General features: G+C 40.3%; 1 protein-coding gene across 3 annotated transcripts in view; it reads left to right on the forward strand.

Annotated features, from left to right (window-relative positions):
* The window catches only part of DTD1 (D-aminoacyl-tRNA deacylase 1), a 130,948-nt gene extending 115,858 nt beyond the window's left edge, over positions 1 to 15,090 (forward strand). Inside the window, exons 5-6 of one of the 3 annotated variants that reach the window (XR_012883601.1) lie at positions 6,079 to 6,217; positions 13,066 to 13,139. Coding sequence is in view for 1 of the 3 variants with exons in the window: in XM_075864493.1 (XP_075720608.1) it covers positions 13,066 to 13,221 (156 nt within the window). In the remaining 2 variants the exon portion in view is untranslated. Of the gene's footprint in view, positions 1 to 6,078; positions 6,218 to 13,065; positions 13,244 to 14,171 lie in introns of those variants that run through there. The other 2 variants (XM_075864493.1, XR_012883600.1) reach the window with 2 other exon arrangements.
* The last annotated feature ends 297 nt before the right edge of the window (positions 15,091 to 15,387 follow it).

The raw sequence follows: 15,387 nt of genomic DNA on the forward strand, positions 1-15,387 counted from the left end.
GTAGTAATGATTGGTCTAAGACCTTCATCATGACCCACAGATTGCCTTCTGCATGCACAAGAGAAAAAAACGATTAAAAAAAAACGTAACAGATCGTATAGATGCCCATCCCTTCTTCACTCCATTTTACCATCATTGCCTTCTCAATTCGGGAGGGAATGTGATTAGGTTTGTACTATGTATCACATCTGGTGGAGTTGTCCAGGACTTGAACCCTTTTAGAGCAAACTCTTTGATATATACCATACAGTAAGTAATATTAGGGTTCAGAATACTCCACAAGTAGCTCTATTATCACTGCTTCCTGATTCAATCTCATCAGCTAAAAAAAGGATCCTACGACACTTAACAGCTGCCTATGCAGTCATAACTGCACCACGAGTGTAAAATTGGACCTTTTTCCATATAAGAATGGCTCAGAGAAATGGGGCATTTTATGAAATAGGAGGAATTGTCAGCGGAAGACTCTGGTTATTCTTCTAAATGAATTACAACCGGGACTAGCTGGCAATCCTTCAAGGCTCCTTCTGAATTCTAATCTTATCTTACATAAATTGGCTAAAGGGCTCGAGGTAACTACCTGAAACCCCCTTTTCTCCCGTACTTAAAATTTTTTACATGCTTTATTTGTCTCTCCTTTTATAAGTGTTGCCTTATTTGCCGTTCCTTCCTTGGTGGAGAGTTGAAACTAGGTGAGATCTAATTCCTTGCAGTCACATATTGTTTACATCTACAGTGAAGGAAATAAGTATTTGATCCCTTGCTGATTTTGTACGTTTGCCCACTGTCAAAGACATGAACAGTCTAGAATTTTTAGGCTAGGTTAATTTTACCAGTGAGAGATAGATTATATTTTTTTTAAAAAAACAGAAAATCACATTGTCACAATTATATATATTTATTTGCATTGTGCACAGAGAAATAAGTATTTGATCCCTTTGGCAAACAAGACTTAATACTTGGTGGCAAAACCCTTGTTGGCAAGCACAGCAGTCAGACGTTTTTTGTAGTTGATGATGAGGTTTGCACACATGTTAGATGGAATTTTGGCCCACTCCTCTTTGCAGATCATCTGTAAATGATTACGATTTCGAGGCTGTCGCTTGGCAACTCGGATCTTCATCTCCCTCCATAAGTTTTCGATGGGATTAAGGTCTGGAGACTGGCTAAGCCACTCCATGACCTTAATGTGCTTCTTTTTGAGCCACTCCTTTGTTGCCTTGGCTGTATGTTTCGTGTCATTGTCGTGCTGGAAGACCCAGCCACAAGCCATTTTTAATGTCCTGGTGGAGGGAAGGAGGTTGTCACTCAGGATTTGACGGTACATGGCTCCATCCATTCTCCCATTGATGCGGTGAACTAGTCCTGTGCCCTTAGCAGAGAAACACCCCCAAAACATAATGTTTCCACCTCCATGCTTGACAGTGGGGACGGTGTTCTTTGGGTCATAGGCAGCATTTCTCTTCCTCCAAACATGGCGAGTTGAGTTAATGCCAAAGAGCTCAATTTTAGTCTCATCTGACCACAGCACCTTCTCCGAATCACTCTCAGAATCATCCAGATGTTCATTTGCAAACTTCAGACGGGCCTGTACATGTGCCTTCTTGAGCAGGGGGACCTTGCGGGCACTGCAGGATTTTAATCCATTACGGCGTAATGTGTTACCAATGGTTTTCTTGGTGACTGTGGTCCCAACTGCCTTGAGATCATTAACAAGTTCCCCCCGTGTAGTTTTCGGCTGAGCTCTCACCTTCCTCAGGATCAAGGATACCTCACGAGGTGAGATTTTGCATGGAGCCCCAGATCGATGTCGATTGACAGTCATTTTGTATGTCTTCCATTTTCTTACTATTGCACCAACAGTTGTCTCCTTCTCACCCAGCATCTTACTTATGGTTTTGTAGCGCATTCCAGCCTTGTGCAGGTCTATGATCTTGTCCCTGACATCCTTAGAAAGCTCTTTGGTCTTGCCCATGTTGTAGAGGTTAGAGTCAGACTGATTAATTGAGTCTGTGGACAGGAGTCTTTTATACAGGTGAGGTGACCATTTAAGACAGCTGTCTTTAATGCAGGCACCAAGTTGATTTGGAGTGTGTAACTGGTCTGGAGGAGGCTGAACTCTTAATGGTTGGTAGGGGATCAAATACTTATTTCTCTGTGCACAATGCAAATAAATATATATAATTTTGACTATGTCATTTTCTGTTTTTTTTATTTTTATATAACCTATCTCTCACTGGTAAAATTAACCTAGCCTAAAAATTCTAGACTGTTCATGTCTTTGACAGTGGGCAAACTTACAAAATCAGCAAGGGATCAAATACTTATTTCCTTCACTGTATACAATGTACTTATATTTTACAAGTCTCAATATACGTTACATTTCTAATGTAATCTTTATTCTGTATAAATATTATTCCTACATATTCAGACGGCTGCGTCCCTCTTTTTTTGTGATAGGTCTTATAAATCATCCAATCAGAGACTAAATTGTTAGCACGTAGAATATATATTTCATTAGTTAGAATAGAATTCATATCAAATCCATAAGTGTCTTAAATATTGTATCACTGATGTAAAAATACTATTTTCATCTCTGTCTTAACCCCTTAATGACCAGGCCTTTTTGCGCATCAATGAACAAGAATTATTTTTTGTTTTCTCATGGTCGCATTCCAAGCGTCATAGCTTTTTTTTTCATTCCTTCGACATAGTCGTATCTGGGCTTGTTTTTTGCGGGACGAATTGTACTTTTCAATTGCACCATTTTTGGATGCATATAATATATCGATTAACTTTTATTAACTTTATTTTGGTAGAGAATTGAAAATAAGCAGCCATTCCAGCATTGATTTTCACCTTATAAATTTACGCCGTTTACTATGCAGCGTAAATAACATGTTACCTTTATTCTATGGGTCGGCACGATTATGGGGATACAAATGTTATAAAGGTTTTATATGTTTTCCAACGTTTGCACAATAAAAACCCTTTTAGAAAAAATTTAGTTGTTTTTGCATCGCCGCATTCCAAGAGCCGTAACATTTTTATTTTTCTGTCAATGTGGCCGTATGTGGGCTTGATTTTTGTAGGGAAAGGTGTAGTTTTGATTAGTGCTATTTTGGGGTATATGGGACTTATTGATTAACTTTTATTTAATTTTTTATGTGGGGAATGGGAAAAAAATTATTATTTTGCCGTTTTTTGTTGGACATCGTTCATCCTGCGGTTTAATTAATGTGTTAATTTTATTGTTCGAGTCGTTACGATTGCGGAGATACCATATGTGTGTGTGTGTGTGTGTGTGTGTGTGTGTGTGTGTGTGTGTGTGTGTGTGTGTGTGTGTGTGTGTGTGTTATTTGTTTTGACACTTACTAAATCCACTTTTTGGGGAAAAAAAGTGGTTTGGTTTTATTTTTACTGTAATTATTTTTTCCATAAACTTTATTTAACGATTTATTTATTTTTTTGTCCAACTAGGGGACTTCACTTTGTGATCTTTAGATCACAGATATAATGCTTTGGTATACCAAAGCATTATTGCCTGTCAGTGTAAAACTGACAGGCAATCTATTAGGCCATGCCTCTGGTATATCCGAATAGGCAGTTGATGAAGACAGACCTGAGGGCCTTTGTCCATGGAAACCCAACGGCGCCCCGCAATTTCTTTGCGGGGCGCCGATGGGGTGACAGAGGGAGCTCCCGCCCTCTGTAAAACACATTAGAATCCGCTGTCACTATTGACAGCGGCATCTAATCGATTAAACTGCTGGAATCGGAGAGCGCTTTGATTCCGGCAGTTGGGGCAGGAGCCAGGCTGTGTATAACAGCCGTGCTCTTGCCGCTGATCACGTCCGTAAAGTATATATCCGTCCTTATGCGGGAACTAGCTCCTGCATAGGAAGGATATATCCGTCCTTCATCGTAAAGGGGTTAAGAAAAAGAATAAAGAGAAAAATATTGTTTACTGTCGATCATGATCGATCGCACCACCATTAAAATCATTGTTATTGGTGGCACAATCTGTGAATGCCACTTTAATTTAAATTGACAATAAGCATTGCTGTCTACTGTAATAGCTGTTTGTAGGCAACAATGATTTTCCTCGTTCCTTAGGGGATGTGCTTTCTCCTGGCCAGCATCAGGGATTGTCAAGATGGAAATGTCTATCAGATCCTAGGCCTAGATTTTTCAATCCACCGATCATTTATCTGTGTTTTAAAGGGGCAGCTACCTCGATCTGTACATTCATTCTTTTAGCCTTGCAGACTATTGGAACCCTGTGATCAAATTTTAAGCCAGTCAAAAAGCAATGTGGGTATCCAATGGCGGATTATAATATGGGCGTTTCGGGCGGTCGCCCGGGGCCCGAGGCTGCCAGGGGGCCCATCGCAGCCCGAACCGCACACTATCTTAAAAAACTATGCAGCGCTGCTAGCTGCCGCGCTGCCCGCTTCCAACTGAATCTGAGTCTGCCTCGCTCCAGCATTCACTCTGCCATGAGCGGCTCGGTGCAGGCAGGCGCGATGTAGTGACGTCATCGCGCCTGCCTGCACGGAGTCACTCACAGCACAGTGCAGAGGAGGAGAAGCATCGCATCCCCCACCGTCGTGGGAACCGGGATAGGTAAGCAATTATGTTTTTTTTATTTATTAGGTACGTACATATGGGGCATTATACTGTGTCGGCTATGGGGCATTATGCTGTGTCGACTATGGGGCATTATACTGTGTCAGCTATGGGGCATTATACTGTGTCAGCTATGGGGCATTCTACTGTGTCAGCTATGGGGCATTATACTGTGTCAGCTATGGGGCATTATACTGTGTCAGCTATGGGGCATTATACTGTGTCGGCTATGGGGCATTATACTGTGTCAGCTATGGGGCATTATACTGTGTCAGCTATGGGGCATTATACTGTGTCCGCTATGGGGCATTATACTGTGTCAGCTATGGGGCATTATACTGTGTCCGCTATGGGGCATTATGCTGTGTCAGCTTTGGGGCATTATGCTGTGTCAGCTATGGGGCATTATGCTGTGTCAGCTATGGGGCATTATGCTGTGTCAGCTATGGGGCATTATGCTGTGTCAGCTATGGGGCATTATACTGTGTCAGCTATGGAGGCATTATACTGTGTCGCAGCTATGGAGGCATTATACTGTGTCGCAGCTATGGGGCATTATACTGTGTCAGCTATGGGGGCATTATACTGTGTCCGCTATGGGGCATTATACTGTGTCAGCTATGGGGGCATTATACTGTGTCAGCTATGGGGGCATTATACTGTGTCGCAGCTATGGGGCATTATACTGTTTCAGCTATGGGGGCATTATACTGTGTCCGCTATGGGGCATTATACTGTGTCAGCTATGGGGCATTATACTGTGTCAGCTATGGGGGCATTATACTGTGTCGCAGCTATGGGGGCATTATACTGTGTCGCAGCTATGGAGGCAATATACTGTGTCGCAGCTATGGAGGCATTATACTGTGTAGCAGCTATGGAGGCATTATACTGTGTCGCGGCTATGGGGGCATTATACTGTGTCGCGGCTATGGGGGCATTATACTGTGTCGCAGCTATGGGGGCATTATACTGTGTAGAGGCAGCTATGAAGGGCATTATACTGTGGGGGCAGCTATGGGTGGCAATATACTGTGGGGGCAGCTACGGGGGACATTATACTGAGCAATTACAAGAGCTGCAGGTCCAAGGGGGGAGACGCTGTGTAGCACTATATACGAGGGGGGATTGTTGTATAGCACTATATAGAAGGGAGTGCTGTGTATCACTATATCTAAGGGGGATTGCTGTGTAGCACTATATACAAGAGGGGGAGGGCTATGTGACGCTATTTACAGAGGGGGAGGACTGTGTAGCGCTATTTACAAGGGGCTGTGTGTGGTGCTATCTACAGTGTTTGACACAATTATATTCAGGGGCGCAGTCTATGGTGCTATAATATTTAGGGGCACAGTGTTTGTACTATTTTATTCAGGGGCACAGTGTTTGGTGCTATTATATTTAGGGGCACAGTGTGTGGCACCATGATAATATTATCTTTGTTTATAGGTGTGGAAATGTTGGAAAAGTGAGGAGCCAAAGACATCTTAGTGGCAAATTCTGCAGAAATGGGTCATGGCCGGGAAAAGTCGTCATGAAGTCTGGACTGGATGGAGAAGAAAAGAGGAAAAAAACTACGTCGTCACCTGTGAGTCACTAGGTTTATAGACAATCTGTCATCTCTTCTGACATGTTTATTATAGGAAATCCTTGTATTTCACAAAGTCTTTGTGCAGTCCAGGACTGATAGACAAATAAGTGTTACTATTCCCCTTGTCAGGAGAATGTGTCCCTACACGGTGCGATACTGTCAGCGATGGTTGGAGACTGTCAGTATGTGGGGACACAGCCTTTTGACAAGGGGAGTAGTAACACCAATTTGTTAATGTCTGGACAAAAAGGAAGTGTTAACAATAGTTACAGGGCGGCGGTGGAGAAGGGGGGCCCAACTATGGGTAACAGCCCAGGGCCCATGGTCTACTTAATCCGCCACTGTGGGTATCCCATTAAGTGTATCTCTCTAATGAATAAGGTAAACAATGTTCGACCACTAGCTAGCAACAGTTGTTCTCAAAAGGGTTGTACAGTATTTCCAGTAGCCTGCAGATTCCCTCAGAATTTTTAACCGTCACTTTGTTAAATGACAGGGATTGTGCTAAGAAAGAAAATGATTTCATGTACTTGTATAGAAACACCATAGCTGCCTTGAAGAACTTCTGCTTTACATTATATCATTAGCAGTGGAGATATATATGTAAGCAAGAACAGTCTTACATATACATTATAGATGAGGTTTACATTAGTAATATGTTTGTCATGTACAAAATGATCATATTATAAACACTTGTAAAACAGTGACATAAGCCAGAGTCCAAGTCAGTCTAAACCTTTGAATCAAAGGCACAGACCATTCCAATTGCTTCGTAAAATGACCAGTACTAATTCAACCTAGACAACATAACATCTAAACTGGAAAATGATTTTGAATAGAGTATAAAGAATTTCACTCAAAATCTATTTTCTGGGCAGAAACTGAATATTACATAATCCTGCAGATAGATGATTGGGTGGTTTACATGACATTGCCATTCACGATAGAGTTCTGATACATTTAGGCTATGTTCACACGGAGTATTTTGCCGACTTTTTCGACGCGGAAACCGCGTCGCAAAGCTCGGCAAAAACGGCCCGAGAACGCCTTCCATTGATTTCAATGGGAGGCGTCGGCGTCTTTTTCCCGCGAGCAGTAAAACTGCCTCGCGGGAAAAAGAAGCGACATGCCCTATCTTCGGGCGCTTCCGCCTCTGACCTCCCATTGACTTCAATGGGAGGCAGAGAAAGCGTATTTCGTGCTGTTTTATGCCCGCGGCGCTCAATGGCCGCGGGCGAAAAACGGCGCGAAAATCGTCGTGCAGGGAGAGGAAAATCTGCCTCAAAGTTCCAAACGGAATTTTGAGGCAGATATTCCTCCCCCAAAATACTCCGTGTGAACATAGCCTTAAAGGGATTATGTCATCAGTTTTCTCCCCCTGAAAACTGCTGCATAGTGTAAAGCAGTTGCAACATAACTCTTGTTACATATCTTGTTTGTTAAGCTTCGTTCACATCTGCGTTGTGCCTTTCGTTCTAGCGGATACGTCAGAGGACCACAAGAACGGAAGTTTTGTTTTTGTATCAGTTGTGCTCAGTAAGGCTGGTTACCCTCATGGAAAGCTCTGACGGAACCCATGAGTCCTGACGCAGATGTGAATGAAACCTTAGGCTCCGTTCCGTCCGTTTTTTTTTACTGAAGCAATAGCGTAGTCTGCTGCGCTATTGTTACCGTCAGGTTTCTGTAATTTTTGATGGAAAGGACCTTTCAATTTTTTTTTAACATTGAAGTCAATGGATGACGGCTACAATATGCCATCCGTTTGTATCAGTTTTGCATTACGTTTAACGGATGCGTTATTTTTCTGCACATGCGCAGACTAAAAATGAAAGCAAGAAAGATGCAAAGATCAAATCGGATCTGTTAAAAGCAGAGTATAACTGATGACGAACTGACCCAAACGGAAAGAAAAGAGTCCGTTTTTTGACGGATCCGGTAAACCGATCCGTAAAAAAAAGCTTCAAGTTGTGATCTGTAGGGGAATCAACCCGGTGGCAAGTGCTCTTTTCCCCTGCAGCGCTTCCTGAGGATAAATGTAGTATTACGCGATGCTCATTGAAATTAATGCCAGATCCACCAGAGAGATGCTGAGTCCACCAAAGATCCCAAGAACAAAGGGACTGCAGCCTCTTAGGCTTTTTCTCTGCTCAGCTCTGATTCCAACTATGCGTTGAGCAGAGAACTACAGCCTAGACCAATTAAAGGGTCGATCCGATAGTGATGGCATACCCTAGTAATATTCCTTTGCTTAATATTGCTTACTAGCAATATTCCTTTGCTTACTGTGTTTCAGAATTCAGTTCAGTTTCTGATTAAATCTATAAGATTTCATATTCATAATGCTCTGTGTAATGCTGCTTATGCTGTTGTCTAGTCTAAAATTAGTTTTTATGTAAGCTTTAAAACTTTTGCAGTCCCAGTTTCAGGCTTGCGTATATTTTACGTCTATTTTAGAGGAAACGTAAATATTTCAACAACTACACTGTTGTAAAGTGCGTAACAAATTACCAGAAAGAATCGGCATGTGTTATAATAATGCATTAAGGCAGCCTAACATCTTTTATGCCGTACAACATGTATTTCCGCATATAATTGATTGAGCCGTTTTAGTGTCTCATTGTTTCCAGGCTGCCTTTTTTATTATGCTCGTTCAGGCACACCTTTCAACATGATGGAGATTTGTACTGTAGTGCCCTAGTTACAGGGATAACACAGAAGGTATTTTTTCTGTTTGGATCGAAGTAAACTGCGCATATATTGTTCTTTACGTTTACCATTGAACGCATTTTAGATGTATTATTGATGAAGGATGCTTATTTTTAGTAAGTGCTAAACTGTTAGAAAGCATTTCTTGGAAGTATTGCTTTACCTAGACAAATAAATTAACTCTTAGAAGCAAAATAATTCAAGGTTCATGGAAGCTTAAAGTGAAAATTCCGATCAATCCCCACCCTCTGAAATGTTACTGGTCCCATGACAGGGGGTTTTAGTAGTTTTCCTGCCCTGTATCCTTAAGACCATGTAACCCTCAGTCCGGGAGATCTCCATGTTGATGGACCCCAGATAAGAACGATGTTGTGGGGTGGAATATAACGTCTTACTGACTTTTTATATTTTGTATGGAGTTGCACATTTTTAGAATGACATGATCATTGACTACAAGTACATAAGAATACTAAAGTACTAACATAAAAGTAATGTACAGGGTGGGCCATTTATATGGATACACCTAAATAAAATGGGAATGGTAGGTGATATTAACTTCCTGTTTGTGGCACATTAGTATATGGGAGGGGGGAAACTTTTCAAGTTGGTTGTTGACCATGGTGGTCATTTTGGAGTCAGCCATTTTGTATCCAACTTTAGTTTTTTCAATGGGAAGAGGGTCATGTGACACATCAAACTTATCGAGAATTTCACAAGAAAAACAATGGTGTGCTTGGTTTTAACGTTACTTTCTTCTTTCATGAGTTATTTACAAGTTTCTGACCACTTATAAAATGTTTTCAAAGTTCTGCCCATTGTGTTGGATTGTCAATGCAACCCTCTTCTCCCACTCTTCACACACTGATAGCAACAGCGCAGAAGAAATGCCTTCCGATCTGACCCCCTTAGACTTTTATCTTTGGGGTCATCTGAAGGCAATTGTCTATGCTGTGAAGATATGAGATGTGCAGCAACTGAAACTACGGATACTGGAAGCCTGTGCTAGCATTTCTTCTGCGGTGTTGCTATCAGTGTGTGAAGAGTGGGAGAAGAGGGTTGCATTGACAATCCAACACAATGGGCAGCACTTTTAACACATTTTATAAGTGGTCAGAAACTTGTAAATAACTCATGAAAGAATAAAGTAATGTTAAAACCAAGCACACCATTGTTTTTCTTGTGAAATTCTCGATAAGTTTGATGTGTCACATGACCCTCTTACCATTGAAAAAACTAAAGTTGGATACAAAATGGCCAACTTCAAAATGGCCACCATGGTCAACACCCAGCTTGAAAAGTTTTCCCCCTCCCATATACTAATGTGCCACAAACAGGAAGTTAATATCACCAACCATTCCCATTTTATTTAGGTGTATCCATATAAATGGCCCACCCTGTACAACAAGATCTACAAATAATTGGTATAACGGCCCGTCCTTTACAATTTCAGGTCTATATTTTGATCAGCCCAACTATTTTACATCTCATCTGGAAAACGGCTCCTAGACTACGCAGAAGGCCTCACTTTAAGCTTCTGCTAATGTAACCATAAAGTGGAAAAACTTTTGATTGGGAAAAATATATAAATATAGAAAGACATTTTTACCAGGCCAGTTAAATATTTAGATTGTCCTATTCATGCATTAGCTCCTGATGTATCTCACACTGCTTTTAATGAAGGACCTTCTTGTTAATTCTTTGCTCTCTCCATGATGTATGTCAAGCTTTCATTTTTTTACAGCACTGTTTCGAAAAGATTGTTGACAACGTTTCTTTCGCATTAGCTGTTTATATTGTACTTTACAGTATAAATGAGTTTTTAAGCCAATAAAAAACTAACCGTTCAAGATAAAAGTTTCATTGCCTTTGATGCCTTCATGCCTGTTTACAGTGGCGTCAAGGCATGAAAGTTTTTCGGTAGCATAATGTAATAGTCCCATCAGAAAAATGGAAACCTGCTCAAAAACCGCAATACACATGCCTGCTTAGCTTGGGTAAGCGTGCATGTTATTTTATTAGGGAGAGTAAGACGCTTCTGACAACGGCTTATCTCCTAGCAGAAAAAAGGATAGAGTATGTTGGATTCCATACTGGCCATACACATTAGGTTAATATTGGTGGAAACCTTTGACATTTGCCATCAGGGGACAGTTGGCATGCCCCCTACATATTAGATTGTCATGGATTCCGATTACATTAATTCTGTGTGTAGTTTGAGAGTAACAAAAATTATTATGGAGGGCCAGCAGTTTCAGGAATACAGGAGAATAATACATTAGACTAAGTACTGCATACTTTACTCTTCTTTGCTTCTAACTTTTAATGTGCTGACAGAGAATAGTTTTGCTGTTATTTTCACATTATATGTATTTAGATCGTATATTCACTGTTGGTACGGTGAACAGGTTAAATATCTTATTTTTACACATGGAGAAGCACAATTACTGGCACTAAATTCCCATTTGTATGGGAGATTCAGACTGCATCTGTACATTTAATTCCGGCTCTTGATTATGTGGGAGTAGGGAAGCGGAAATGCATGTTAAAAATTGATTAAAGTACAAGAGTATATGATGAGCAAAAAAGGACATTGGTCGGCAGCTAAACTACAAGGATACATAATGTACGCTCCTAGTTAGATTCCTGGCATTACTTATCATATATTATTTAAAGTCACTGTTAAGATGTACTGTACATATTAAATGGTGATGGGTTTGGAAGATTGTGCTTTTCTAACACACTTGAGGACAAGTATAAAAACTGGGAAAAGAGAGCCCAAAAACATTGCACCAAGTTAACTGCTTGCGCTAGTACTATTTTAGATATCATACAGATAAGGCTATGTTCACACCTGCATTGGAGGCTCCGTTAGGGGCCTCCGTCGCAGTTACGGCAGGGTTTACCGGAGACAATAGCGCAGAATGCTGCTCTATTGTTTACGGTTAAATCACGGACACCCTGAGAGAACGCCGACAGAACCCATTAAAGTCCATAGATTCTGTCGGCAACCGGCGGTGTCCGTTGTGCAACGGAACTGTTGGTTCCGTTATTCCCTTGTTCTGCTACTCTGTCGGATAAGAACAATGGAACGGCAAAACAGAGTTTGAGCATAGCCTAAGTAAAGTTGAGCTTTATCTGAGGGGACTGTGAATGATTTAGGGATTTAGCAACCCAGTCACTTTATTATTAAACTGGTATATTAGCCTAATGTTGCTTTAATTATCTTAATATACTTATTGAACCTGAGCTACATCCTAAATTATATCCCAGAGCTATAGTCACAATCACTGGAAACAGTCAGAAAGCTTGTCATCAGACACACCGTTAACAGTTTAGCTGAACTCCTATAATGGAGTAGGACAGTTAGTTTAACCTAAATCAGTTTACTCTACAGTGCCAGGTGTGAAGGTAACACTTCCCAGAATACAAATCACCAAAGCAAGCTCTATGCAGATATTAAGCCAAATCAGCAGAATTGTAAATGCAGCTCTGGGCTTTAATACACACAAGACCTATATATGATCATCAGTAATATAATGCATGTATACCTTCCAATTTACAGACTGCCAATTACTCAAGAAGGTCTACGCACCCAAATATAGTAATTAGGATAAGTAACTTTATTAATAAATAAATCACTAGATTAAATATCACCAAGTCTATGAACGAAACAGACTATATGACTAAATGCTTAGCAGCTTTAATGCGTGTGCCCCATTGTTGCTACTGTTGTTGGCAATATTCAATTACTACCCAGCTCATAGCATAACATTTTAAAGGGGAAATCCTGGGAAAACGGTCCTACATGACTACTTCTTGAGGATAGCAGGCCATTATCCATGGGATTATCAGGATGGTTAGAAATAAGTATAAAACTTACAAGTTTGGTTAAGTGAGGGCATCCGCCCAAAACTTGAAAATAGCATATATATTTATAAGCCCAGTAACCAAAATTCTGTAATTTATATAACTTTTAGTCGCTGGCTTCTCCAGGCCTGACTGATATGTTTGCGGGCTGTTATGGTTTGTGTGCCAGGTTGAGTTTCATTTCCAGTCCAACCCTATGGCCTCTCACTTTGTGCATAGTTTTCACTTGGGTGCATTCTTCATTTGGTGTATATTACTTTACTTTCAAACAGCTTTCAAAGCTTGAAAAACAGCAACAAAGAAAAGAGAAGACAAGAGCCAAAGGACCCTCAGAATCCAGCCGAGAGAAGAGTGTCCCTCGGAGTAAGGATGACCCAAGCGCAAGCAGTGGAGCAGAGGGTGATGTGTCCTCTGAAAGAGAGCCGTAGACTTCACGGAAGGAAGCATCCGGTAAAACACCAGATTTCTCCCAACACCTGGATGTATACTGTATTGTATTTCAAAATTAGATCGATGTTTTGGTGCATGTTTGGATCATGTAGGTGTGTAATAAACCGTTTTAATTAGGAAAAATGTTGTGATGGCGAAAATGCAAACATGCTTTTGTAAGAAACAATGAATGAAAGGGGTGGAGAAAAATGGAGGTCACAGTAAGATCGTAAGAAAAGAAAGACCATTATCTACAGAGATAGAAAAGTAAATTTGTAAAGGTCACTTGAAGGTGAAAAGATATTTTCATACATATTTATAGTAAGTGAGGGAAGTTTGATCATTTAAAGGGATTGTAAACCACAGAGTAATAGGACAGTAATAGGTGTAGTGGACTGTCCATCAATATAGACACTTGCATTGTAAATACCTTTTTCTGATGGGTAGGGAGTGTAAAGCTTGTATGCAAAGGTTTTTACCCATGGACGTAAATGAGGGAAACCTATAACATCGTTCACGATGCCATATTAAAAATATAGCGAGATAGATTTATTAATAGAGTTGTAGAATGCATGAATTATGAAGCCTACGAAAATGTAGCAAATTGCACCAAATTGATCAAAATAGTGCACATAGCATAGTATATTTGACGCTGCTCGCATGTTCAACAATTTTTTTTTTGCTTCTACATCTCAGTAACCGATTTCCTGGTGTAAAAATACTCCGTCTACATTTGCCAAGAGGTAGAAAAATCCGATAAATAAGGACATACAACACACCGAGTTCATGTTTTTGATCTAGGAGAGTTTGAAAATAAATTTTCAGTGGGTCAAGTTCCTTATGGGAAGCATATAGATAAATGGTCATCCAGACTAAATATTTCTCCTCATTAAAGCCATCTTAAGTTTTTTTAGACCTTTCAATATAACGTTTTTATTTCTTTTCCTAGGAGTCCAGCAACCTGAAGAAAATTTCCTTAGGGGACCAAAGCATTGGTGTTCTTATGGAATACAGCACAGTATATGCAATATCTGTATTTTTTTTGCTTGCTATCTTTTTAGAGACTGTACAAGTAGCAATTTGTCCATTGTAGTCTATTAGGTGTGTTATATGCTTAGTCAGTCGTGCTCAACTGCATTCTGTCCTCTAAAATTAGCTCCAACCACTTCAAGATCCACTATTGGGAGTATGACTGCTGGAATTCCCAACTATAACAGCGTTTTGCTACTAGGGCCCCCCACAATAACAGTTCATTGAGGGAATCATCTAGAAATTGCCTAGGGGTAGTTGTGAGCGTGTCCACATTTTCATGGTCGTATCAACTCTCCTTCTCTTCGCTGGGGTTTTCTATTTTGTCTTATGGAGGTGGGTTCTGATCGCTGACATCTATTAGATGTCACATGTAACCCCTAGTTTAAATTGAGAATTTTGTTGTGTTCATAGATCAGTGTAATTTTTAATTTCCTAAGCTCTTACTCACCCGGGGTCATATGATACAGATATCTCAGGAGGGTCATCTTGCTTTTTTTCTACTGATCATGAAACCTTTAGCGCCTCCACATTGTTATTGTGATTCAAGTCATCCTCTTACTATATCAATACTTCCTCTGCATCCAGTTAAATATCTACTCAGGGAGTATTGGTTTATACACAGGATGTGACAGGTTATGACCAAAAAGATGTGTTGTACTTGCTCTACTTTCATTGTTTAACATATAATTCAATTAGGTTTTATTCCCGGGAGGTGAAGAATACAAGACCGCGACGACAAGAATTTTATTGTATAATGGAGTTCTATTTCTCTTAGAATTTGTGAAGCTATAGCTTGTGTGCAGTGGACTGTGTAATAAAATGTGTAATATTTTGAATGATGGCCTTGCTTTGGTTTTTATGAATTATATGAATAGGCCCTTAGTGTGAAAAAAGTATATGTTCTAATGGTAAAACAGGTGTAATTTATGATGTCACTCATGGGGATCATAGTTTGGTTTAGAAGAACGTGGTTAGTCCTTGTGTTACAGCCGTAACCCTAAAATATGGCCGCATTATGGCCATATAAAACCAGTCTAATGCTTGAAAGAAGAATTGTTGGCTCCAAGTGAATTGATGAGCCTATTTTTACAGTTATTGATCTATCTAACAAAATGCACAAGATCGGCCTGCTT

Source organism: Rhinoderma darwinii, chromosome 4 (genome assembly GCF_050947455.1).
Source record: "Rhinoderma darwinii isolate aRhiDar2 chromosome 4, aRhiDar2.hap1, whole genome shotgun sequence".
Taxonomy (NCBI): Eukaryota; Metazoa; Chordata; class Amphibia; order Anura; family Rhinodermatidae; genus Rhinoderma; species Rhinoderma darwinii.